The sequence below is a fragment of the Lineus longissimus genome, chromosome 1 (genome assembly GCF_910592395.1).
Source record: "Lineus longissimus chromosome 1, tnLinLong1.2, whole genome shotgun sequence".
NCBI lineage: Eukaryota > Metazoa > Nemertea > Pilidiophora > Heteronemertea > Lineidae > Lineus > Lineus longissimus.
In genome coordinates, this window is record NC_088308.1 from 27,987,014 (window position 1) to 28,014,159 (window position 27,146).

General features: G+C 42.1%; 2 protein-coding genes across 6 annotated transcripts; both read left to right on the forward strand.

The window, feature by feature from the left end:
- The first annotated feature begins 455 nt into the window (after window positions 1-455).
- On the forward strand, window positions 456-10,511 carry LOC135495714 (annexin-B12-like). Of its 5 annotated transcripts, none has more exons than XM_064784584.1 (12): window positions 456-516; window positions 1,366-1,637; window positions 1,900-1,995; window positions 3,712-3,810; window positions 4,767-5,066; window positions 5,190-5,489; window positions 5,788-5,878; window positions 6,157-6,236; window positions 6,581-6,827; window positions 7,270-7,328; window positions 8,589-8,711; window positions 9,039-10,511. In XM_064784584.1, the coding sequence occupies exons 2-12, from the start codon at window positions 1,377-1,379 to the stop codon at window positions 9,105-9,107; spliced, it is 1,725 nt and encodes a 574-aa protein (XP_064640654.1). In that variant the 5' UTR covers window positions 456-516; window positions 1,366-1,376; the 3' UTR covers window positions 9,108-10,511. The 5 variants fall into 5 exon arrangements, with proteins under 5 accessions (XP_064640654.1, XP_064640662.1, XP_064640669.1 ...); XM_064784592.1 differs by lacking the exon at window positions 7,270-7,328 and adding an exon at window positions 7,384-7,442; XM_064784599.1 differs by lacking the exon at window positions 3,712-3,810.
- A 633-nt stretch (window positions 10,512-11,144) lies between these two features.
- LOC135495742 (Golgi-specific brefeldin A-resistance guanine nucleotide exchange factor 1-like) lies at window positions 11,145-26,937 on the forward strand. Its single transcript, XM_064784628.1, has 32 exons — window positions 11,145-11,588; window positions 12,034-12,141; window positions 12,485-12,551; window positions 12,857-12,988; window positions 13,214-13,441; window positions 13,718-14,376; window positions 14,606-14,774; window positions 14,965-15,185; window positions 15,389-15,487; window positions 15,739-15,933; window positions 16,244-16,415; window positions 16,647-16,766; window positions 17,044-17,165; window positions 17,353-17,555; window positions 17,898-18,021; window positions 18,161-18,286; window positions 18,629-18,711; window positions 18,897-19,133; window positions 19,358-19,457; window positions 19,605-19,849; window positions 19,975-20,283; window positions 20,519-20,672; window positions 20,888-21,277; window positions 21,605-21,812; window positions 22,023-22,186; window positions 22,512-22,656; window positions 23,174-23,406; window positions 23,647-23,760; window positions 24,044-24,221; window positions 24,553-24,666; window positions 24,943-25,130; window positions 25,286-26,937. Exons 2-32 carry the CDS (start codon window positions 12,034-12,036, stop codon window positions 25,334-25,336), a joined length of 5,658 nt encoding a protein of 1,885 aa, XP_064640698.1. The 5' UTR covers window positions 11,145-11,588; the 3' UTR covers window positions 25,337-26,937.
- The last annotated feature ends 209 nt before the right edge of the window (window positions 26,938-27,146 follow it).

Genomic DNA, 27,146 nt, shown 5'->3' on the forward strand with positions numbered 1-27,146 from the left:
TAAAATATTAAATTTTTTCTCGATAGATAAAAACTAATATTTCAACTTCAAGAAATTAAAAATTTTCAAATTTGAGCAATATTGTGCATTCTCAGAACAATTTTGATTGCACTATTTGCGCAAGGCTACATGATTCGCGGCAGGCGACACGAGTGAAGCTATTCCGGCTGATTCCGATTAATTCCGACTCACATTTTAGAATAACCGGTCAAATTCTTGGAGGGTGGCGTTTCCCATGACGTAGTCATTAGTACATAGTGAGATGAGTCGAATTAGAGGCAATTAGTACATTTTTTGGCATAAACTGGCAAGTTATATGAACTTCATAATCATTATATAAAGATGTTTTCCTGACACATACAGGAAATTTTGAGTTTCACTCAATCGAGTTTGTTACATGACGAGATCTCCCATACCTGGAATAGATGTACGGTGTTTGGAGGCAGAGTCAGTAAGCCGGCTGACTTGACTTTGTGTGGAAATTGCGACGACAGATCGGAAATTTTTACTCATACTGTAAATATGTATATTTATTCGTGATGTGGTGAAAGGATATTTGTATTTGTAATTTTTTCACCATAAACAAGTCATAATAAAGTAGACGTGTTGTTCATTTTGCGTCAATAAGTGTATGTTTTACAAGACCCCACACCCTATTTGTCCGAAAATAGATCTTTGTTGTGTAAATTTGTCGGGTATTTTTTCTTTATCCATTTGTCGGATCAGAATTTGAAACAATACTTTTTGACCCTTTTCACTGGCGGCTTGAGTTAACTATATTCTTAAAATCAATAAGCCGGTATACATGAGTTTCTCGATGCAATCTCTAGGTCTGCGAACATTGACGTTGTGAAGCTACTCGGGCATGAGCTGTCGGCCCATGGCCATGGGATGGCCATGCCACTGGCACTGGGTCAGCACTCGGGGTGCTGGTTGGCTGGTCGGAAGAATTCATTTCACAACTTCTTATTTTACAGACTCTGTTTTATACTTAGTTCATACATTCAGATGTTCATATTGTTTGTCAAAGGCCAAAGCTCCATCTCATCAGCAACTAGTTGTTTTAAAAGCTTTTTTAAGTTGTGGAACAGTTTGCCCGAGGTGGTCGTGACCAGCTCCAGTCTTGAGCAATTCAATACTGGACTGAAAATCCATCATTAAACAATAACCGACCCAGAGCTCTGTAACATCTTGAGCTCTGGGCTCATAAGTGGCCACCAACATCTGGGCCATTTACCCGCTGCGCACACACATTACCAGTTACATTAATCTTCAATATGATGAAGGAAGTTAACTTAACGGAAGAAGAAGAAAAAAACCCAAAGTGTTTTCAACTGATGTACTGTAAAGTGTCCTTTATTTCAGAAATAATCATCATGAGTTATCCATATGGAGGTCCTGGGTTTGGACAAGGAGCACCAGGCTACCCAGGAGGAGGTTATCCTGCTCAGGGAGCATATGGATCAGCGATGCCACCACAATCCAATGCTGGTGGCTACCCTGGGGCAGCACCAGGCTACCCAGCTACTGGGGGACCAGGATACCCTGCAGCTGGAGGACAAGGCTACCCAGCCCCTGGTGGCCCTGGTTACCCAGCACCGGCACCAGCTCCAGGCATGCCAACCCCAGGATTTGATGTAAGTTCAATTTACATATTTGTGATTACATTTCTTGCCTTGTGTAGAGTATACAGCAGTGGACTCCTATAAATAACCAGCTTCAGCAGTTCTGGCACTTTCTGCTTTGTTGCAGCCTTACCTTGCCGCTGAGTCTACTGGTGTCCTCAAAGAATTTGCTCAATGATGCTGATAAAATTATTCATAACAGATCTCTGAGCTCATAACAATATGCTTTGTAGTCTCTCTCCCCTTATTGATAGTGACAGCTTATGTTTTACAGGCCCCTGGAGGAGGGATGCCAATGCCAGGAGGCAGCCCTTACCCTGCCTCAGACCCTTATGGAGCCCCACCACCTCAGCAACATATGGGATTTGGAGTGAGTAGATTTCAAGAACAATTTGTGAGTGTGACAATGTAAGAAAGAATATCTGATGATCTCCTGAGAAAGTCAAGGCACACACTTGGTGTTTTAGGGTCCGGTGCCAGCCTGGTTTGTAGCCTCTGATACATGTCAATGCACAAGGACTTCCGGGGCTAATAAATTAACAAGATCGATCTTTATATAACATCTTTAATGATAACAAAATTACAGCTCTTGGTCCTCGCAATTTCTCTTCACCATTCTTATCATAAACATATGTATCTTTGCCTCCCGTTAATATTGGATCAGCCTCCCGGAGTAAGTGATTTTAAGATATATGCATCATTTTACTTTGTACGTAACCCTTGAAGAAAATATGCCACGGGATAATAAAATCACAATTAGATCTGGTTTGTTGACAGCAGAAGAGCATTTGTTCCTCTGTTTCTGCTAATGTGCTCTGCCTGCACCTAAATCTTGTCTGATCAACGTCCAATTCCTCTGTCAAACATGTCACTTTATAAGTACCAGAACCTCAGACCTCTTATCCTGAATGACAAGTGGTGAAATAATGCTTTAATGTTGCATGTATAGTCTTCAGAATTGAATTTTACCAGTGAAACCTTCAAAGTTGTTCTTCAGGAGTTAGATATTTCTTTCCAATGTTTTTCTGTGTCTTTTTTAAATGTTGTTTCATAGAGCTGATGTGACACGAAAATACTGTAGTTTGAAGGATTTTTACAGTTTGATCATGTCATACAAAACCATAATTCGCTCAGTGTGTATCACAATCCATACCTCTCCCTTGCAAACAATACAGTCCTATTGAAAACATGACAGCCTGCATATATTTGTCATCTCAATTCTCATCTTATATTGTTTCAACAGAACCCATACTCTTCCTCAGTTAATTTCCTCAGACTGTGCACAGACTATACACACCATCCATGCATGGTCCCCCATGGTCACTTATGAATGTTGTGGCTCACTGGTCTTCATTTGATTGCTGGCTATTTATGCACTAACCAAATGAGTTGACAATCCCATGACTTATTACTTTTGGACCACTTAGATGTACTAGCTAATTCCATTAATGAACCTCATGAATATGTATACAATGCTCTTGTACATCAATTGACATTGGGCCCAAATTAGATCACCCATAATTTTGTTAATTTTGTTAACTGTTTATAAATTTGATTTTGGTGATTTTGTTTACTCTTTGTTTATTTTGTGTTGGTATACTGTAATTGCACCAATCCTAGACTCCTGCTCTTTCACCACAGCCTTGGATTCCTGCTAGTTGTTCTGGTCTCTTGAAGTAGTTACTGCCTACCAAGATAACCCTACTTTTTTCCTGCCTAACTTAGCATAGAATACAGTCTCATGTCGGCCTCGTAATCCTATCTTCTGTCACTGACATCGCCTCTAACAGCTGTTTATCAAGCCTTGATAATAACTGGACATTCGCCTTGTTCTGTCTTAGAATAACAAACCAATGTTGCTTTTATAGCTGAGTGACTCTAAAGTGCAGGTCTTTTAACAAATAAACTAGTCGGGAACTAGTCGTTCAGTCTCAGTTTCAGAATAATCATTTGGATGGAAATAATTGGTAGAAACTACCTGGGCCGATTTCATGCACCCAGCCCAATTGAACTTTCACAAGAAGTTTTAGTGTGGTAAACAGCTGGGGTTTCTTCTCCATTATTCTTGGCAATGTTTTTGTTACAGGGTGTAGCAGTTGCTGCTACTGCTGTCTCTGCTTTCCACGGCATGCCTACTCCCGAGTCAGCTAGCTATTCTCCCAGTCCATATGGCGCTCAGCCCCCGGTATGTATCTGGGGCATTCCAAAAGTGTGATGTAGCTTGTAGGATTTTTCGTTTGGTACATTGTATCGTTTAATCAAATAACTTTTGCTGTGAATCATGAAGTGTTAGCATTTTCATGACTGTTAGGAAAAGTAATTTAGCAACAATTATTTGATGTATACAAGCTTGTGTCTGAAGCGCAAACCGTTCCCATTTCTGGCCTGCCAAACTTGTTCTTTCTGGAATGAAGGTGTTATTCACCAAAGCAATACGTCTTGGAGATCAGAGCGAAAAGGCCTGAATGTCAGTATGATCAATCCCCTCAACTGGAGGCCAGGTGTAAAGAGACAAGAACCCATCTCCAGTGCTCTCTCTCTTCCCCAATCTACCTGATGTCTAGCTATCTTCTCATGATGGATATGGAATCCGGATTATGGCAGTATCCCAATCATGCAGCGTTGAAACTTAGTGCTGACAGTAGATTTGCAGGAATGCCTTCTGGTAAAACAAACAATAGATAGTTCTAAACATGAAGCTTTGATCATACAAACAAAGATGTCAGTGTCCAGCAAATTATGAACCTCTGCCATTGTCGTCCTAATTGGGGCAAGGAACCCTAAATCCTATTACCAGTACTACCGGCACTGTGCACACCTTCAGTTGAAAGAAGTTCAACAAATATGTTGTTATGATGTTTTCTAAACACTATATTTCTTCATTTTCCTTTGGTTGATGGCATGATTTCCTTCTTCACAATATCAACTCCACATTTTCTAATTCTATTGTGGTTTACCACTGTTGATATTTCACATGTAGCATTTGGCTGTCAGTTTTCATTATACCTTGGTCAATGAGGATGGTAACATCATCTATTGAAGACGGTTCATTTGGCCACACTGTTTATAATCATTTTGCCATTGCAGGTAACCAACCATCTCTTCTACGTTACACTATCGATTGAATTTCCTTGTTTCCAGGCGCCAGCTCCAGGCTACCCTGCAGCAGCACCACCACCAGGGCCAGGGATGCCCACGCCCAGTTATGGGGGACCACCAGCCCCTGGAGGCTACGCCCCTCCTCCCTCCCACTCCCCACAGCCACCATACGGTAGCTCGCCAGTACCACCACCAGTTCAAACTCCAGCCTACCATACACCTGTACCTCAGACCCAACGGGGCCCATCACCACAACCCCCAACAAGTCAGATGAGTGGGATGTCATTATCAGGAGGGACGTCAACAGCAGCAACATCAAAGGCAGCTCCTCCCAAGAAATTGGTAAGTTGTTTAGCCTCAGTCTTTGCCTTGGCCATATCGCTACAAGATCAGTCCCAAAGGAATTCTGAAAAGCCTAAACTTATGTCAGCCTGCAACATGCTGTATGTTTTTGGTTCCTTTCAGACTCAAGGGACTGTTACCCCAGCAAAAGGTTACAGTAACGCTGATGTTGAGGCTGATGCCAAGATCCTCAGAAAAGCCATGAAGGGACTTGGAACAGACGAGAAAGCAATCATTGACGTCCTGGCACATCGTACAAGTGCTGAGAGGCAGAAGATAGGGCAGATGTTCAAGACGCTCTATGGGAAAGATTTAGTAAAGGATTTGAAGAGTGAATTGGGCGGCCATTTTGAGGATGTAGTTGTGGCGCTGATGATGCCACCAGATGAGTATGACGCCTACGAGTGTCGCCGAGCTATGAAGGTTTGTCTCATAGAGTCGTTCGAAGCAATGTCTCAGTACTGAGAGTTTCAGCTGTGACATATGGACTGGGCTCTGCTGATTTAAGTCTTCATCAGAATGCAGATATGGACACATTGTAGGCATTATCGCAGATGAAAACATAGTTGTCTTATATGGCTGTATAGTTCTTTTTGGCTATGTCAATGGACTCATTGACATCATTTGAGCCTTGGTTTCTCTGTTCAATAGGCCAGTATTATGCCGATTGGATTTGAATACACCAAACAGCTACAAGAATATCTCATCTCTTCCATTCCAGGGAGCTGGTACTGATGAAAATGCCCTGATCGAGATATTGTGTACTCGCTCTAATGCCGAGGTTCGTGCTTTAAAACAAGCTTTTAGAGCTGGTAAGTTGCAGCACATTCTAGAGATTAGTTTATTGTGTGTCTAAAAAGTGAACCTTGATCTTCAAAGTACATTTCTTTTTGAATGATTTAGCTTTATTTGTGCATTGTTGTGTTGAATCCCTTTTACAGTTTAGAAAGTGGAGAAGAACCCCCCAATGGAGTAAGTCTACCAGTAAAACTTGAAATAATAGGGTTTCTGTAACAAAATATGAAATGAACCTGCAAGGAAATCCTGTCATTTCATTTGGTATTTCTAGAGTTAATTCATCTACTTTCAGTGATTGGTAGAGATTTAGAAAAAGACCTCATATCTGAGACGTCAGGCCACTTCAAGCGCCTAATGGTGTCTATGTCAAATGTGAGTTGTCTCGTTGTTTAGTTCCTGGTGGAATTTGATTCATGTTATCCCATTTGTATCCTAGTTTTATGACACATATCACTCACAATTTGGATTTGCCTTGCTTGCACCAACACATTGATGTGATGGAATCTCATTGGCACGGTAAAACAACAAAGTAGGGTCTTAATCTATCTGTATATGCCTCATCTTTAGTGAGTAAATTTTCAAGCAGAACAGCTTCATTTCAGCTCTGTGTTTGAGTTAGTATGAGCGTCTTATGAAATAAACTGCTGGGCATTAAGGCTGTTAATAGGCTTAGGTGACCTGTTCTTCTACTAAGATCAAACACTTTGCCAATTTAGGGGGCGAGATCTGAAGAGCCTACTGTGAACCAGGCAAAAGCAGCCCAAGATGCAAAAGCTTTATATGAAGCCGGCGAGAAGAAATGGGGGACAGACGAATCCAAGTTCAACGCCGTGCTTGCCTCGCAGAGTTTCCAACAGTTACGTGCAGTGTTTGATGAGTATGAAAAGATCTCGAGAAAGACCATTGAGCAGGCAATAAAAAGTGAGATGTCCGGTGATTTGGAAAGGGGCATGTTGACAATAGGTAAGAGAACATGATCATATTGGAATACTATTGTGGTGACATTCTAATCATGTTAGGTAATCAGCCTGTATTATGTCACAGTGGTAATGTTAAGCTTGACATGTGTACTACATTGGAAAGAGACTCCCAATTAAATGGTACTAGGTATTCACGTGTTGGCTCATGTATTGTTACCCATTCATGCTCTAACTGACCTGATTAACTGGCACAAATGAGGGAAAATAATTCCTGTCAGTTCACTATGTCATAATCTTTTGTCCCTTGAGCCTCATTTGTGGCTTGAATGAATCCTATTCCCAGTCGCCTTACAGTGAACTGAAACAGTGTAATGTGAATTCATGAATCGCAACTACTCTTTCCCTCAATGTTCAGCTCCTGCTGTAGAATGGTGTAAAACTGGAGCATAATTTGTTCATATTGATCAATGTCCTCCCTATTTCAGTGAAGTGTGTGAGAAACCTTCCCTTGTACTTTGCTGAGGCTCTTTACAATGCAACCAAGGTGAGTCAAGTGTTAACTGCACACTCATTCATTCACAAGTCTCATATTCTTTCAGTTAAATTTGTGCGGAATCAGCCAGGTTACTTTGCTGAGTTACTGTATAAGTCGATGAAGGTAGGTCTGTGATTTATCAGCCTTGCTTCCTGAGATTTTAGGACTCTACATCTAACATGAGCAATTATGGTTTAACTCTTCAGCCCGCTTTTGGTATTGAGTGTTTAGAACTCTCCATCTAACCAAAGCCACTTTGACCAGTTGTGCAGAATTTCAGAGAGCACATGTTACGCAAGCACCCAGTGTGGTTTTGATGGATGTGATGTTCGTATCAATTTCTAAAAGCAAATGTGAGTTATATTTCAATGTCTAACACAGCGCTCTAGTCTGCAAGAGATCTCCTCGCATTACTTCACCCACCCAACCCTTCACCATAAACAACTTCACAAAAGTCAAGATTTGGTTATTTTTGTTTGCAATAGCCGTTTGTGCCAATAACTGAGTTGGAAACAGATCAAAAGCTTCATTTTACATCTCATTGTCGGGTTTGCAGTTTGGCCAAATTATTTGGTTTCTAGGCATCTCTGGATGGATGCAATATGGTGTGGAAGTTTCTTTTCTCTGGCTTGGTCCCTTGTTGAAATTTTATTTGGTGGGCCGACTTGTTCCAAACGCTTCCTTTCAAAAGAACTAATTTTACCTGAGACATTGTTGTTCATCTTTGGGTGATTTCATTCAAGCCTATGAATTTTGTTTGTGTGGGTATAAATGATACGAAAAAAGTTAACTTTTCCGCTCTTTGCTTTGAATAACTGATAGCTTTAGATAAGATCCTAAAATCTAGTTGTAACAAAGTGAAGTCCAATGCTGATAATTTACACGTAGAACAGTTGATGCTAACCTGTGGCTAAGTTGATGAGCCACATCTATTGTTAATATTTGTTTCTATCTAAGGGTTTCGTAACTGATAAGTCTGTTGTGCCTTATTCCTCTTCTCACTGACCACTTTCTGTCTGTCTTTTATATTTGGTGAATTGATAGTCACTACACCACCATTCTGTCTCGTCATTTCCTGCTAAGAATGCTGAACTAGATATCTGGTGAAAACATTGCTAGAGAATGTCCTCACTTCCAGGTTCTGTTATGAACCTAACCTCAAACCTGCATGTGATGCACATAGTTTTGTTACAACCTGACCCCAAAAACTGAAGCAACCTTAACAGTGTCCTACCTGTTGATTGAATTTGAGTGTGCTTTCTTTCCCAGGGGTTGGGGACCGATGATAAGACCCTGATCCGTGTGATTGTGACAAGATGTGAGGTGGACATGGTGCAGATCAAACAGGAATTCCAGAAGCAATACCACAAGTCATTGGAATCCTTCATCAAAGTAAGTAATGTATCATTCAACAGCATGAGATTGAGGTTAGAACTTGAGCCTTATTACCTGTGATCAAGAAATCTCACCTCCTTGCAAATCTCCACCCAGGATTTGACAATGGATACTTCACTGGAAAGGGTGGTCTTTTATGGTAGTACATGTATATCAACTTCATCTACTGGTGTAATGATGTAGTGGGCTCCATGCAGTGAAATTGCCAAGTGTAAAAAACACTTGTGACGGTTGAAAGAAATAGCCTACCAGTACACCAACTGCTGGAGTATTGTTGATACCTTGCTCGAGTGGTTTTATAAAAATTCTCCTGTAACTTTTCAGGGTGATTGTTCTGGCCATTACAAGCGAGTCCTGATTGCCCTTGTCGGAGGAAACCCATGGGTGAAGTAAGCAGCTTATACTGGCAAACATCGTGACAACTGAACAGCTTACACTAGGATCAGGATGAGAAATGACTAGAATGACTGCAACTGAAAATGTAAAATGACTTGATGAGCGTACCTGCATACCTCCAGTGAGAATACTTTAGGTGGCAGACTTGCATTCACCCTAGTTGGGTTTGGCTGCAAAGAAGTTATTTTCTTGCTCGGTTTTGGAATGTTATGGTGCTTTACTATGATACTTTAGTTCTGTAGTCAAGAGGTCCTTGGCCAGTGCCTTACACTGTTTGCCTTCATTACTCTTCTCTATTTGGGAGAGATTTGTTTGCTGAACCTCTTTTCTAGAGGGTTAAAGTATAAGTCGGATATGTTTAATATATAATTGTTTGTTGCACTGCACATTTCTATAAGATACATGTACAAACCAGGATTCGAAATTGACTGGATAGTCTGTGTTTTATAAATGAATACATGGATGTACCTGATGTATTCATATTTAAATTCTAAAATTTTTGCTTTGAAATCATGATAATTGAGTCTCATAAAACGGGTCATTGTTGTAATTTGCTTCTCAATACATGTACTTTAAACCCAGAAATGTTACGAGTTTAGAATACATGTACATGGACATCTTATTTCTTCAGTCATTCATGGCATTACATTTATTGTGGTCCAACATACAAAGTTGCCCAGAGTTTTTCAGTTGTGCATAATATCGTTGATAATATGCTTACAGGCTCTCTAAATAGTTGCTTTTCATCAAAGTAATTCATATTCATATTTATATAAATATATTTCTAATGTTATAAAGAGCTATATTTACTAAGTGGCAGAAGCATCTTTGTCATTAGAATAGGGCTTCCCTCTTCATCACACAAGCCATTGGTTTTAGTTCTGTAGGACTAAATGTTAGTGAGTTCTATCATTTTAAAAAATTGCTCTGTACTTACTCTCCATATTGATTTTATGTATAACCTCTTCACAAAGGGCCTGTCCATAAAGTATGTACGCACTTCATCATCAATTTTTGGACTGCCCTGTTCACATCATATCTTATACCCTCTAGCCGTATCCATGGCCATGTAGGCTCACACATCAGTAGAGTATAAGGGTAGGTGTAATAACCAGGCGTCATTTTTTAATTTGCTGAAACACTAATCCTCATATGCCATGTCCTTATTATTCTAAGTGTAGACAGAACCACGTTGCATACCTAGAGTCGTTGGATAGGGCAGATAGAGATGTGGAAAATTAGTGGATGTGCTTAATCTGTGTGAATACACCGAGTATTCATTCTAACAATATTGTATGTGATGTCAAAGACATTAATGTATAAAACTCTTTATTCTAATGTTATGTTATTCCTGAAAGCTTATGTGTAATAAAATGATGCTTCTGGATAATATTTCATAAACAGTCATGTTTAGTTCCTCTCTGTCTTTTGTGTCCCAGTTTATTTCTTCCACCTGGATGTGACTGAAACTAATAAAGACGACCCTGTTCAGTCTCTCCAGCATAGAATAAATCTCTCCTGGTGGAACACAGCTTTTGAACACAGACATGAGTGGATCGGTAGTTTCATCTCAATTGGATTCTTGGAGGAGCTGGATAAGGGTGTCCAGTTATCTTTGCTGTCGAGCTCATTCATTGGTCTGCTTTGAGATGAATTATGAGGTGTGGATCTGCTCGTGCTGCCCTTGGCTCTGGGTTGAACACCATTTGTTATATCGCCAGGTCTGGTTGTGACGGTATCTGCAATCTCATCAGGTCTGGTTGTGGCAGCACCAATCGATCCATCTATCAATGTTGGCATTTGTAAAGCGATCCGTTGCTTTACTCAGAAAGAAATATTAGACACATTACGATCTAATAATATTTCTTTCGGAGTTAATCCTAAGCCAAAAAGTACTCGGACATCGGATTGAGAAAAAAAAAGTTGTAATGTCCTTTCCCAGCCACCGTAGATTTGAACCGAAACGATTGGGGGCGAAAAGGTCAGGGAGCGAAACCACCGGATACCACATCGCCGTATGCACATGCGCTCCACGTCACTCTCGATCTGTCGTCGGCGAGTTGCTGGAATATTTTACGTGAATAAACCAGCAACCTTTCAAAATTTAACCTATTTACACGAAGATCAGCAGTAATACTTGGCACTTTACCTCGTTAGAATGACCACACTTTAGGTTTTGTTGGCAATCGAGACCTTCGAAGAGAAGACAGTTGAGCTCCAACAGGGAGGAAGCCATTTTTTACACTTCGACACTAGTAGGCTACATCTACATTTGACTTTGTAGACGCATACTCGGATACTGTACACACTCCATGCAGTCCCTGACACGGCTCACAGGCATAGCATGCACTAGCAACAGTGCATAGGGCAAGAAAGAAGTCGATCAGATACGGGTCCGGATTGAAATGTTGGAGTAGTGCCTGCACTGGCCTATCCCTGAACTGAAGTGACATCCGGAGAGTTCATTCATTGTTCACCGTAAGTTCTTCTTGTTTCAGAGTCAGACTTGGTTCGTGTACGGGCAGTGTGAGCGGTAGGCCGCTGAACCAGTTGATTGTGCTGTGGCAACATCATGCAGCAGCCCATTGCGGGGAGCTGGCCGACGTTTTGCTCGTCAATTCTCTGCTTACCGGTAGGCCTATTGATGTCAATCATGACATAAAAAATGAAGGTCCGGATCAAGGGGGCATTGGGTGGGGGTACAACTCCCTATTTTCAGCATGGCATTGATGTTTTTGTCTAGGAAAAAAGCAAGAAAACTAATCATTACAATCTCACTCTCAGATACCTGGAAAATGGATCTGATTCTGAGACGCAACAAGAATAGATAAATCCAGAAGCTTTTAAAGCAATGGTGAGATGGAAGATAATCAAGCTTATGCAGAGTTAGTAAATTAAATCATTCTGTGTTGTTCACTTTCAGATGGCAATGATGCCTCCGAAGAATGGCATCTACATCGTACAGGGGGAGATCAACCTGGTGGTCACCGCTATGCGCAGGAGCAGTCGCTGGAGCACACAGCGCCACCAGGTAAGGTGGAGTGAAATTGTACCAAAGTTTGTGCTTGAAGTTAAACACAGCTCCATAGGTGTTGGTTTTTGTAACAAGTGGACAGCACTTCTCAATACAAATGTTTTTACATTGATAGCAGATTCAGACCTTTTTGGACCTAACTTGTCTAATAAACCCATTGTAACCAACTTACTTATGTTCCTCTTTGTGCCTGGAAGCACATAAGTCTTCTGTCAGGACAGACCAAACTCCTTCATCTCCTTTTGTACTACAAGTAACTGAATTCATCATTTGCCTCTGTGGTTGAATAGGATTAAAACACGAGCAGTAAACTGACTGCTTTGTTTTGTTTGTTTGACAGGACGATGAACAAGACCCCCTCCTGAGCAGCTTCTCACAGTTGAAGGACATTTTGACTAATATAACAGGTAAGTGATATGGGAGGAATTGGATGCTGACATATTTCATGATTGAGTGGGTCATAGCGTTCCGGAATGTCAAGATTATGGGATTAGCTTGGCTCTAGTCACGGGACACTCAGAATCCATTCCTTCGATTTACTAAAACCCAACCCTCCATAGCTTGTGCCACCCAATTCATTGTTTTGTCTCAATGTCTGACTACCAAACTTTGAATAGGGTACTAAAAACAACAATGGAGGATACTGATGTCGTCAAAAGCTTCGCAGATTTTATGATTGTCTTTGTCAGCCCTGCTATTGTTGACATTTCAGATTTAGATGAAATCGAACCAAATGTTTTCCTTGGGCCATTCCTTGATGTAATAAGATCAGAAGACACTACAGGGCCTGTCACTGGACTTGCCTTGTCCTCAGTCAACAAGTTCCTGTCTTACGGACTTGTAGGTAAGTGTGAGGTTTTAGGTATTAGCCGAGAGAAGTTCATTTGATAGATGCTACACCTGAATGCCAGTACTTTCAGTCAACAAGTTGCTCTTGTGGAGAAAGTAGAAAAAGTTCGGGGAATGACGAATAACCCAATGGGCAACACACCTGACTTGTGGTGGCTAAAAATCCTGTAAGGAAAAGGCAGATCGGGAGGTTGCATTCATAATGTCATTTGTACTTCAGATCCTGGTTGTGATACAGCAGCCGCAGCGATAGAGAACATCGCCGATGCCGTGACTCATGCTCGCTTCGTGGGGACAGACCCAGGCTCCGATGAGGTGGTCCTGATGAAGATACTACATGTACTAAGGACACTACTCCTTACTCCTGCTGGAACCAAACTCACCAATGAATCGGTCTGTGAAATCATGCAGTCATGTTTCAGAATCTGTTTTGAGATGAGATTAAGTGGTGAGTATTCACCTAATCTTTTCTATAACACACTCAGGTTGGTTCTCCTTACCTTTGCCTGTCCCCTCATTTATGGGTTTAAGGCAGAGATGACTTCGGATAAATCTTAGATTTCGGTCTTTATACGTGTTGAATGAGTGATTGATAGCCTTTGTCATAGCTTTGTTTTATGATATCAATCCAAAATCAGAGTCGCACATTTGTACCTAACAGTAACTGAATCTGAACTCTATCATAGACAACTTTGATTTTGAACTGTCCTGTCATCTCTTCCAGAATTATTAAGGAAGTCTGCTGAGCACACCCTGATGGACATGGTTCAGCTCCTGTTCACTAGATTGCCCCAGTTTAAGGAAGACACCAAATGGATACAAAATCTCACAAAGAAGTTAAAAATGAGAGCGAGTGGTATGGATCCAACAAGAGGGAGTAAAAAGAAGCGATCCCCGAAACCTCGCCAGAGAAAGATGCCGCAGAGCGTCGTGCAGACGTCAGGTTTACAGGCGCCACATACAACTGGTATCCCTGAAGAGCGGCAGTCTGATCTGTCGGCATCTGATGAAAGGACTGATTCAATGGAGATTGAAAGGGCAGATGTACCTGCAGCGCTACAGGAACGTGTTGAAGGAGGCACTGATGACCAATCAGGAGCACCAGGCGATCAGACAGTTGGCAGAGATGGTGAGAATGCGGATGCTGATCAGTCTCTACAGTCAGTTGATGAATATCCAGATATGCCGTGCGTTACTATAGCGACAACCCCTGTTGCCCCCAGCACCACCGTTGTTGATATACATGAAAGTTTTCAAGAGCGTTATGAGGAGGAGCGTGATGAACAAGATAGGAATGAAGATGCAAAGTCCGAGTTGACGGAATCGACTGAAATGACACCAGCTGGAAGTATGCTGTCGGTGCCTGGCGACATGGACTCGAAAGTAAGTATTTGTGTGTATGTGAACAAGAGATCAGTAGCATTGACTTCTTAACACAACAAGGATTTAATGTCGGTATAGTAGCCACCTTTGTCATCTTGGTCTGGGGCATCCTGTGGATGATGCTACTTTGTAATTCTATGCATTCCCTAGTGGATGCAGGTTCTTGGTCCTGAGTCCAGCCATACACTTTGCATTCTTGCTTTAAAACATTTTGCCTCTTTTTTCATAGAAAAGTGGTAGTGAAACCGAGCTTGACACTCTGAGCTGTCCGTCTGAAGTTGGTGATGACCACGATTCTGTGATATCAGCTGCAGAGACATCAGATGCCGCATCTGTTCATGAGGCAGAGTTTGTTGGACCAAGAGGGGTACGATTCACCCCACAGCAGTTCAAAGAAGGTAGGACTCCCAACACATTGACTTCATTCATTAGAGAAACAAGCTTTACTCACTATCTTTCAGTCAGTTATTGCTATGATGCACGTGACGATTGTCCTCTTTGTCAGATTGACTACATCTTGGCCAATAGTACTGTGCTACAAATGCCTCACTATAACTAAGATTATCAATTTGCCTTTTCTTTTTCTAGGTTTCGGACCAATGATTCCATACGGCTTGCCGTGTGTACGAGAGCTGTTCAGATTCCTCATCTCGCTGACGAATCCCCTCGACCGCCATAACAATGATGTGATGATTCACATGGGTTTGAGTTTGCTGACGGTTGCACTTGAATCTGGTGCAGATAACATTGGACAGTTCAATTCTCTCATTGGTCTAGTCAAGGATGATATGTGTAAAAATCTCTTCTCGGTAAGAAGCTTCTTGATTCGTCATTGTCATCTTTCCAACTTTTAGCTGCAGGCATAATATTCGTTAAAGTGAATGATCGTCTCAAAAAACGTTAAACCCCTGAGATTCTTTCTCTGAATTGACAGTATTTTGTAACTTGGTCTCACTCCAAAGAACCTCTTCAAACATTTTCCATGCTGAAAGTGTTCATTTATCTGTTTCAGTTATTACAGTCTGAAAGGCTGTCATTGTTCTCTGCATCACTGCGAGTGTGTTTCCTGTTGTTTGAATCCACGAGGAGTCATCTGAAGCTACAACTCGAGGTAAGCAAGTCATAGAATTGCTAGATTCTGAGATGTGGCAGCCATTTGCAGGGAAGAGGTGTAACATTCTTTGATATTTTGACTTCACATGCAGTTTTCAAGGCTAACCGGTAACTTTTTAAGCTGGATGGTCTACACGTTTAAGAGCTCCTGACAAATGTAAAAACAAGAAGGTTTCGTCTGTTGAGAACAAATTTGTTTGACCTCCTTGGTTGTCCTGTGATACATACCTGTCCTTGTAATCTTTCCAGATGTACTTGACAAAGCTAATGGATATCATAATATCCGAATCTCCTAGGATATCTTACGAGCAGAGGGAAATTGCATTGGAGTCTGTGGTACAACTGTGGAGAATCCCTGGCCTAGTCACTGAGCTTTACCTCAACTATGACTGTGATATCTACTGTTCAAATCTATTTGAGGATCTGACAAAGTTACTATCGAAGGTAGGAAGGTTACCGGTATATGGACCTGTGCATGTTATTGGGCAGTTTGTATGTAGGAAAGCAGAGCCTCTGTGGTGAGCACGCCCTCTTTCACATTCAGAATTGATCTGACAGGTGCTGAAACTGGGGCCCTCGTCATCTGACAATCGTATCATCCAACCAATCATTCCTCTGTGTCACCGCAACCCATTTTGTGACAGTGGAAATGTGGACTGAGATCAAAGAGAGAAGAATGCCATTCATCACATGATTCATTTCCTTCATGTTTTAGCCAAGAAATGAGGTTTATGTGCAATCGTTGTTCTTTCAGAATGCTTTCCCAGTGTCTGGCCTGTACACCACCCATCTCCTCTCCTTGGACTCCCTACTGACTGTGATTGACAGTATCGAGCAGCACTGCCACAGTAGGATACTAAATGGGACCAAGCTCACTGACTCAGAGTCAAAGGCATCAGTCAAGTTTGCTGACCAAGATGGCGAAGGTAATATTAGTTTGAATTTCTTGTGTGATGAGATGCACCGATGCCATGCCTTTGTTGGTTCAACACTTGACACTGCTACGTATCATAACGATGGAAACATCCTTAGCATCAAGTGAGGATCTGTAAAGACAAGAGCCACGATTATTTGGGGGAGGTGGTATTGGCCAGGTTTAGCAGTGCCCGTGCCTTACTTTCTGATCCATGTGATAAGGCTGAGTTCCATGTTTTCAGTGAAACCAGATGAAGAGGAGAGCCCATCCAGAGACTGTGAATCTGTACCTCCTGTCCCTGCCTTGTCTGGGTATTCAGTTGGTCAGAATATTCCTGCAGTCAACAAGGACCAAGAGACAGGTATGTTGTTGCCAGCTGCTTGACTTCGCCATGACATAATGAAAAAGTTCATTGCGCCTCCTTGAGTGGTTTGTGAATATCAAGGTGTACTCTAAATGTCCCAAGCATAATACTGGTTCATTTCACTGCAGCTGAGCTTGAGGCATTGATTGAATATGAGACAAGGCGCTTGGGAATCTGAGAAGTAATTTCTGTCAAGTTTATTCATTGTGGGCACAGGCAATGTTAGGAATATTTGTGGATATTTTCAGCCATATTTGCCTCTGACATTTTGCAGAACCAACCAAGATCAAGATGAAGGATGGTAAGCGTGGCCCGGTCATTAAACCCAATCGTATGAAGGTCACCTCAAGGTTACCTTCAGAGGAAGAGCTGGCAGCCATCAAGAGGAAAAAGAAGGTAAAGTCTGCGTTATGTTTATCCAATACCATTATCCAGAAATTGAGAAGGTGGGGGGGGGGGGGAGAGTGGTTTGGAGTACCAGAATCAAGCAGATTTTGTAGCTGCTGGATATCCTTGGGAGACTGGGATAATTATGTGCTTCAACTTGAAGTGAGTCCTTCTTGATAACTTTTTGTTTTTTCAGCTGCTTCACACTGGTACAGAGCAGTTCAATATCAAACCAAGTAAGGGTATTGCGTTCCTGCAAGAGCATGGCCTCATGTCGACACCCCTCGATCCTGGTGAGGTGGTCACGTTCCTCAAGGAGAACCCTCGACTCGATAAGAAGATGATTGGAGAGTTCATCAGCAGTAAGAAGAATGCTGTCGTGTTGGAGGCTTTTGTCAAGTAAGTGTCAGTCTCGTTGATGAGGCAACTCGCTCAGAGTAGAAGGCTGTATCTGTCCACATTATCCATTCCTTAGGCTGGACACTGGGGATGTTGAGGTCAGGTTTTATGCCTACTCTTATTAGGAAGGTTGAAGTGGAATAACGTTGTCAGTCTCTCATGGTGAAGGAAGGTTTAGATGTTGTGTAGCCAAGTGTGGGCTCCCTGTACAGTCTGGTGAAGGTTTGAGGTCAATTTGATTTGGTTTTAGTTTTGATTGAAATGAGTAAACCCCTGAGACAGCTGATCGTCCTGCAGAAATCAGTGATGGACTTGTGTTTCAGTCAATCATCTCCTTTTCAGATCTTTCATATTCGATGACCTGAGAGTTGATGAAGCATTGCGTCTCTACCTGGAGCAGTTCCGTCTGCCGGGGGAGGCACCTGTCATTTCCTATCTACTCGAACATTTTGCTGAACACTGGCATGTAAGTAATCACTTCGATTTGCATTTTGAGAAAATTTGTATGAACCTTAGGGACCTTTTTGAATGGTTCTGTCTTCCTCAGTTGGTAAACTTAGTTCAAGCTGTGCGATTCTTAACATTTCAAGTGGATGTGTTTTCAGAAAACAAATGGTGAGCCATTCGTCAATGCCGATGCTGCATTTACGCTTGCCTATGCTGTGATTATGCTGAATGTGGATCAACATAACCATAATGTCAAGAAACAGAGCGTACCAATGACAATATATGTAAGTAAACATCAGTCAGTTGTAGCTGTTGTTCATGTGAGGTATAATCAGTTTGCTATATCTGTCCTATAGTAAGGTGACATGTCATGAAGATATCACCTCCTCTAATTGTGACCATGAAAGCAGTTGTTGAAACTCTCAGAGTTTGACATAGTGGTTCACTGGGTAAGGTGTCCCAACTCTTATTCCATACTTTCATCCCCCCAAGGTCGAGCTCAAATGATGGGTTGTGTGTGTTGCCCTTTGAAACTCAAGAGTGCCTGTTGAAGTGACAGCTGTTGTTGGGCACTAGAGACATATTAAAGTCATCATGAATGTTACCGCAATACTTCCGTGTTTCAGGAATTCAGGAAGAATTTGAAAGGAGTAAATGGTGGCGCTAACTTTGAAGAAGAGATGCTGGAGGAGATATATGCTGCTATCAAGTAAGCGATACTTTTCTGAGATTACCTCTCATAAAATGGTAATGTCTTGATGTGCTAATGGAGTTCTTCAATGGTGGCCGTATAATAGGTTCCACCATTTCGGAACACCTTAGAGGAAATATCCGAAAATGTATAACTGTGAGCTTCTTGGAATGTATTGAAAGCAAGAACTTGTTTGTTTTCAGGTCAGATGAGATTGTTATGCCAGCTGAGCAAGTCGGTCAAGTCAGAGAGAACTATCTGTGGAAGGTTCTACTTCGGCGAGGGACAGGACGAGAAGGCCTATTCTCACATGCCCCGACCGGGTCATTTGATCATGATCTGTTTTCACTCATCTGGGGGCCAACTGTGGCAGCACTGTCATTCGTATTTGATAAAAGTTTAGATGACACGATAGTGCAGAAGGCTATCTCCGGATTCAGGTACGTGTCAGATCTTAGTCAGTTCTTATTTTACTGGCATGGTCGATTTTGAGAAAGTGATATTGCTTGCTTTTCAAAGTCCTTTAATCCATAGATGAATGTTTGTCTTATAGACTCTTATCTGCCTATGGGTTGAGTGGCGAGTGGTTTCCAACCAAAGGCCACTTCTAATGCTCATGACAGCATTGATTGTATGTCTTCATCTTGTCTTTTTCTCTCTCCAGGAAATGTGCCATGATTTCAGCCCACTATGGTTTGAGTGATGTGTTCGACAACCTCGTCATATCACTCTGTAAATTCACTACATTATTGAGTGCACCAGAGGTAAGAAGATTTCTCTATTCGACCCATTGACTGTCATTTGTTCACAGTCAAAATAACAAAGACAGCTGTTTGAATGTTGATTTGCCTTTTGCTTATAACAACTGTTTGTGAAGTTATCATTTCAACACATTTTATGTGTAATTTCAGTCACCAGAGAACATCCCCATATTGTTTGGTAACAATCAGAAAGCCCAGCTTGCTGCTCGTACCGTGTTTGGTTTAGCACATCGCCACGGTGACATACTACGCGAGGGTTGGAAGAACATCCTTGATTGTTTACTGCAACTGTATCGAGCCAAACTGTTACCCAAGGTGTTGGTCGAAGTGGAGGACTTTCTCGATCCAAACGGGAAGGTCTCTTTGATAAAGGAAGACGTCGGAGCTAATCAACGGTATGTTGAAAACTGTTGTCATGAATGGCTAAGCTGTACTTTCTCTTCATCTTTCTATCACGGTCCTTTCCTTTGATTCATTTGTAACATTCATATATCAATGCGTCTCTATTCCTTCTTTTCAGACAAGACTCTGGCGTGCTCAGTTCATTTTATTCCTACTTTGCCCTCTCCGACAACACGCAGCAACGAGGGCCGACTCCAGATGAACAAGAGGCCATCAAAATCTCCCACACATGTATACGTGATTGTCATATTGAACAACTTATACTTGATACGAAATTCTTACGGATGGATTCTCTGCAGGAGTTGACCAAGGCATTATTATTCGCTGCCCAATGTCACCTCAACCATGATAACATAGGAACACATTATGACGAGGATGCCTCAGTGTTCTACCTGGAACAACTTATCAGGGTTGTCTTACAAAACAGGTGAGCTACACGTACATTTAGTATGTCAACGTATAACAACCAGCTTCAAGCTGACTGATGTCATCACAATGAGTAGAACTAGCTATGGGTCAGCTTGGCATCCGGAACAAAAGGTCATGATTCAGCGATTACATAACACCTGAATTGTCATCATCAACATTTCCGGGAGCAATAACCCTGTTTGGTTATTGGCTCACTTGTCCTGCGAGTTTAAAGTCAACCTTTTTCTTTCCAGGGACAGGGTAGCTCCTATTTGGCAATCAGTACGTGACTACTTCTACAACATTCTGGTCAACGCAACAGAACCGTCATTTATGGTCGAGAGGGCAGTTGTTGGTCTGCTGAGACTTGCAATAAGGCTGTTACGGAGAGAAGATATAGCTCCTCAGGTAAGCTGTAGATGGGCTGGATGCCAACTATACAGGTGTTGTTACAATGAGGTTGCTAGACATTAGGAGGCGGTTTGTTGTTTGAAGGTCAAATCAGTGATGGGCTACTTGTCTGTGGCTGCTCCCTGCCATCCCCTAGAATCCCCAGGATGTTGAAGTGCTTTGAGATAGGATCTCTGACCTAACTTGATTGTATCCATTCTGTTCTCTTGTAGGTTTTAACTACACTGCGCATCTTCTTGATGATGAAGCCAGCTGTCATCCATTCTGTGTGCCGACAAGTCTCTTTTGGCCTCCATGAGTTGCTGCGGACGAACGCTGCTAACATTCACAGTGCAATGGACTGGTACACTTTATTTACATTGCTGGAAGTGGTTGGAGCAGGTTGTTCCCCACCACCCATGTCAGGGGATGGTGAGGTCCAGGAGGTCGCGTCGGATGGAGGTGCCCAAAGTGATAGCGAGCTACCCAGCACGGCTTCGGAGGGAGCAGGAGAGAAGGGCTACACATCAGACAGTGAGCTTTACGAAGCAAGAACAACACGAAGTAGATCCACTCCCGATCTTGATGTCCAACCTGCACCAGGTGGAGGAAGTTGGTTGCTGGTAAGTGGATGGCAGTTCATCTCCAGATTCCCAGGCTCGATGTCCTCTGTCTTTGGTCGTACAGTTTGACCAAGTGTTGGGAGTGAAGACTGTGAGTGGCGCTAGTCTGACACTACAGCTCCACTACTTGTTCCTCTGGTTCGAGCCCTGACATGTCTTCCCTGGTCGTGGACATGGACATGGAAGGGTTCATACAACTTTGATTCACTTTTCACCTCTTGTCTCAGAAAGGTCTTGTCGACGACTCAGTGAAACCTTCTTTCATGAGAGTATCTCTGCCTCACCAGAGTGTCAGTTCATAACAATCTTGTCTTTCTTTGGTTTTAGGTCAACAAGAATAAGTTTGAGGACAAACCTGTGAACCAGTTCAACATAGTCTTGAACGAGGAGATTAGACACCATGATACCAAGTCGCTGTTGAAATCATGTGAAACGTTAGCATTCCTCGTGCGAGATGCAGCACATGTCACACCACACAACTTCCAAAGTTGTGTTCACTGCATCAGGACATTTGTAGAAGCTGGACTAAATGGAGGTGAGTAAGGAGTGTTTAGAGGTGAAGAATTCAATGCTGTATACAGAAAACAAAGATTCATGGATACAGCTTCGCCCATGGCATTGAAAGTGGACAGTTATTGTTCCGTGACCAGTTTGGTGAACATTGGTTCAGGTCTCTATGCAGGCCTGATTCAGTCTCGACTTCAGCTTGGCAAAGTCTCACTTCATGGTGATACATATTTTCCAGGTGTACCAGTCCGACAACCCAAACAACACAATCCAAAAGAAAAGAAGCGGCGATCGACGATGAAACGCTCGCGATCATCTCCTAGTCATCTTGTAAACCAGACATCAGATGATGAAACTGAGGGGGAGAGCACGACAGGTGGTTATCATTCCCTTTCAATACAGGTAGGTTGGAATTGTCACGGTCTTCTGAGACTTGGCGGGACGATGTGACTTATAGAGACGATGAGTAGGTTAATTCTACAGCAAGGTATAGTGGAACCTCGGGCACCAAAAAGCCAATTTGATCAGGGAAGAAGTCGTCATTCTAAGTGCTTATTCAGTACCTTTCAAGAGCAACTGAAAACTAACCAAGGTGGACTGTGTACTTTCTGATACCACTACATGTACTACGACATGTAAGGTCTGGTATTCTTTAATATTATCAGGGAACTATGCTAGTCAATGTCGTTAGATGGTTTCAGTCATGTTGGCCGCTTTCCTGTTTCAGCTTTTAGATCTGATGCACACGCTCCACACTCGTACTGCATCAATCTTCAGTTCCTGGGCAGAAGAAGAGAAGGCGGCTAATGGGGAGAACATAGATGCTGGGGCTGGCACACTCTGGGTGCAGTGTTGGTGCCCATTGTTACAAGGTAAGCAAACTAATATGGATCTCCTTTATCTGAGGTCTATTCCAGTGCAAGGTTAAGATTTTACACTGTTAAACAATCAATCTACAATGAGGTTTTCAATCTTTGTGCCTGAGTTGGCACCAATCAGAAACCTCTCTGCCAGTGGTGGTTATAATGAGCCACTCTCATAGTAAGCTGTCACCTAGGGATTAACTATTATGTAATCAGTTGAATGTATGACAGACAATCAAACTCCTTGACACTTGTATTGTTCCCTTATGCAGTGTATATGTAAGGTTAGTCTGTGTTGTACCTCTGTAGAAGTAAGGTGTCTTTGGTTGCAATGAAGTCACCTTCAGCTTGATGATTGATTCCTGTGATGGGTTACCTTGTCCACACTGGTGCAGTGGACACATGAAGAGGATGTCTGCCAGTTTTCATCAGGTAGTTGTTTCATCTACCATGTGCTTATGAATAGTATGTTTGCTGTTACAAATGTACCCACCTGCGAGTCATAACATCTTTGTTCATGTTTCAGGCATTGCTCGTTTGTGTTGTGATACGCGAAGACAGGTCCGAAGTCAAGCTCTAACCTACCTCCAGAGGGCGTTACTGGTCCATGATCTGCAGACTCTCTCGGCCATGGAATGGGAATCATGCTTCAATAAAGTCTTATTTCCATTGTTGTCCAAGTTATTGGACAATATCAACCCCCAGGATCAAAGTGGGCTTGAGGAGACCAGGATGAGGGCGGCGACTTTGCTCTGCAAGGTAATCTCCTTTCCCAACATACTTACCCTAGGACCAGGTGGAGGAAGTCACTGCTAGCAACAACAAACCTAAAATATAGGCACAATGAACAAAAAAACATGTGGTGTGCCTACGTATATTCAGGTTTGTTTTGGCCAGGAGTGACTTCCTCCAACTGGTGTGTCAGTGACTATTGGTCCATGCCTCACTCATTCCTCTGATGACCATATTACAACTGAACATTATTGTGTTTTTCTTCAGGTTTTCCTGCAGCACCTGACCCCACTGTTGTCTCTGTCAACGTTCACTGCCCTTTGGTTGACGATACTGGAGTTCATGGATAAATACATGCATGCTGATAAAAGTGACCTGTTGGTAAGTTGGAATATGTCAAATAGGATTTCCCTGGCTGATACCATAATTGTTAGATGGCAAGTTTTTCAGACTCCATTCATAATGCTATTACATTGTACTTGTTGGTCATTGTTACTGTCTGTATGGAGTGTGGGTTACTGACTGTATTTGCCACATTGTCTCTGCAGTCAAGGTGCTTCAGCAATGAGCTGAGATGATGGATTTGAATTGAGATGAAAAAGTTTACAGAGCCACCATTCTCTGTCTAAGGCCTCTTTCTCCACCTCTATCATGTTCATTTCAGTACGAAGCGATACCTGAGTCACTGAAGAACATGTTACTTGTGATGGATACGGCTGGCATATTTGAGTTGACAGAGACCGAGGAATCACAGCTGTGGAAACTCACCTGGGATAAGATTGACACATTCCTGCCGAACCTTCGAGAGGAAGTCTTCAAGCCTCACAACAAACATGAGAAAGGTAGGTCACTGTGATTCATTTATTAATTCTCAGTTCGACAAGGGTCTGAGCGCATGTGGCTTTCCATCTTTGGTTATCTTTGACATTGATTCTTCCTTTGGGGCAATAACTTGACTTTCAACATCTCATTCTCAGAGCAATTTCATCAGGGATTGGTATGCCCGACTTGGCCTTAACTGAAATGCTTTTGCTTGCTACAAGGAGGCACAGAGGTGATGTCTGCATCACTTGTGCGGTTGCGAAATGAGTTGACATTGAAATGAGCTGTCATATTCTTCACTTACACTTTGACCACTCCCCTCCACTAACTGCATGTTAACGCCTGTTGCAGACCGAGGTCGCAGGTCCCAACCTCCTCCTCAAGGAGACGCTCCTCCATCTACTCAACCTGTGCCATCAGAACCTCCAGTCACCACTGCTACAACTACACAGCCTGTTTCTCAAGGTATGTGTAAATACACCAATATACAAGTGAACTGACAAACTGGACAAGTTACAGTCATATCCAGTGCTTCAGCTGCCTGAGAGGGGATGCAGAAGAACAAAGGCAGTAATGCACCAAGGTCTCCTTGTTTGAAACTGATATCCTCAGAAGAGGGTCACTGGTGTAGTTGTAATAACTCCAAATGTTTCTTATGCTAGGAATATTGTCTGCTTCTGTTTGGTCATGTGCTTGTACAGCATCCGGTGCTATAAGCTGATGTTTATCTCTCAATTCCAGAGCCTGTTGAATCTGACAATCGACCAAGCAGTCCTCTCACCTCAGCAACAGTTCCTAAGTCATCAGGGTACATTCTGCACCCGCCCCTTCCAGATACATCCTCTACGAGCAAGATTGAACCAACCATGCCTATACTGCTCAACCCTGACGTAATGCAGCACACAGCTATACCTATTATTTCACCACAGGTAAGCAAATGTTATCTCACCTCCCTTGTGTGCTAATCGCTGAGCCAACTTAAAACAGGAGGAGTGCAGTGGTTTATAGATTCCTTACAGATGTTGAGGGTTCAAATGCTTTCAAAGTGTTGATGGTTATCTGTACTTGCTCTCTTTTATTTCAGGGAACACCTGAGAGGGTTAGCTCGCCTTCTGTTGTGGCAGAATCGAGATGAGAAGGCAGCGTCATAGGCATGGCAGTGTGAAGTGTCCTGAAGGGCTTTGAACCATCATGCCTGGTGATACATAGCAGACAAGGCTCCAAGACAAGGTACAAACCTGCTGGCTGAATGGTATGATAGTGAAATCATGTGATTTACCAGTAAAGGAGACTGGACACCCACCCCTACAGAACCTTGACAGATTCATTCAAGAAAATAAGGAAGAAGATAACAACTGATGATATACTCCTCATTTCTCCAGGAGAAGGACTTAATGATGAAGATTTCCAAATGAAAATTCCAGTCATGTGACCACACAAACTGGGCTGCTGCAAATGTGTGGTCACTTTATGAACTCTAGGAACTGCCAGCTACATTCAAGACATCTCTAATGCACTCCTTTAGAACCCCCCCCCCCCCTTGGAAGCACTCTCTCTATGAATATTAGGTCTTTATGGGTGACACGTATCAAGGTGGCTTGTCTGTTCTTGAAAGGAATCTAATGTCACTTGTGTATTGTCTCAGTCTCACTTGGTTAAGTTATTTGGTTTTGCACTGTAAACTTCATGTTCATTACTTATTGTGTACTAATAGACTTTTCGGTTGTGATGGAATTGACAAAACTAATTGTACATGTATGTGCTCATTCTAGTCTTCTACTTCATTCGTCTTTGAAAGTTAGTGTCAGTTTATCAGACTGGTTATCATACCCTTTGTATAATGTATAGATAATAACATTGAAGAACGGAGCTCACTGGCAAAATACTGACAAGTCAAAATGCTTGCTATATTGGGAAGTTGTGTTTTACAGTCTTTGACCAAGTGCTGCTAGGTGACACATTATATCTTGGTCTGCAGTGGTCAGGTCCACTTAATCTCGTTTCGTTTGGGATGGAGTTGATGTGTGCAGTAAAGCTCTAGACGAGTGACCATACCAGCTGATGCATGTCAGTTGTTATGAAGAATATTCAGTAAACTTGCTGCTGGTTTTCATTGGTGTGAGTTTGGAGTTTGGATACTGATTTTGCCTGTTATCAATAGATGGGTTGTTATTCTACATCGTGTCAGTATTTGAGTGTTCTTCATTGCTGGTGAAAATAGCTTGTGGATTATAAGACTTTTCTTTTTGTACAGTTTCCTGTGTATGGATTAATTTATGATTGATTGTTTGTATATATAGCATTTTGGTTAAACTGGTTGTTCATTGAGTATGCTAGGATTGTTTGACAAATGTGGCATCCTACATCATATTTATGTATTCTGTGGCAGAGCATTGGGCAGTCATGCAAACAAAACTAGTACATTCTCAAATGTCTTTTTGGAGAGTCCATAATAATCGATGTACATCACAAGTGAAGCTATGTTCGGAACTGGACAAGGGTGTGAAAAGTGTGAAAAAATCAGATGCCATAATTTTGATTGTGAAGCACGTTTCTGTTTGTGGATCATTCGTTTGGTGTGCGAAGTGTAAAGGTCACATCCAATAGCATCATATAAAGAAAGTGGTTGTACATCTAATGTTGGAAGCCGGTTTAACTTGTGTAAGAATTGGTGGTCATTTGAACCCATATTATTGTAAGACATTCTTGTAATTAAAATGTAACATATCTCGTCAAGGCATTTGGTGTCTTTTAACTTTGTCTTAGTCTTTGCAATACAGGACAATAACATGAGCATCGCAATGTTTGGTGGGTCCCGCAGATTGGATGGTTTCTTATGATCCACTCTAAATGCTTATCAATGCGTATATGCCACCTATTGAACTTCTATAAACCTCCAGCAGACGACATCTCGCAGGTGCCCACCGTCAGCGAGAACCAACGAG

Excerpts from the sequence above, each read along its gene's own strand:
- LOC135495714 (XM_064784584.1), top strand. The coding sequence starts at position 1,377 with ATGAGTTATCCATATGGAGGTCCTGGGTTTGGACAAGGAGCACCAGGC. Across the intron at positions 5,879-6,156 it reads AAAACAAGCTTTTAGAGCTG|TGATTGGTAGAGATTTAGAA; the intron begins GTAAGTTGCAGC and ends ATCTACTTTCAG. Across the intron at positions 7,329-8,588 it reads CTCTTTACAATGCAACCAAG|GGGTTGGGGACCGATGATAA; the intron begins GTGAGTCAAGTG and ends TTTCTTTCCCAG.
- LOC135495742 (XM_064784628.1), top strand. The coding sequence starts at position 12,034 with ATGGCAATGATGCCTCCGAAGAATGGCATCTACATCGTACAGGGGGAG. Across the intron at positions 18,022-18,160 it reads ATTTTGCTGAACACTGGCAT|AAAACAAATGGTGAGCCATT; the intron begins GTAAGTAATCAC and ends ATGTGTTTTCAG. Across the intron at positions 22,657-23,173 it reads TTGGTGCCCATTGTTACAAG|GCATTGCTCGTTTGTGTTGT; the intron begins GTAAGCAAACTA and ends TTCATGTTTCAG.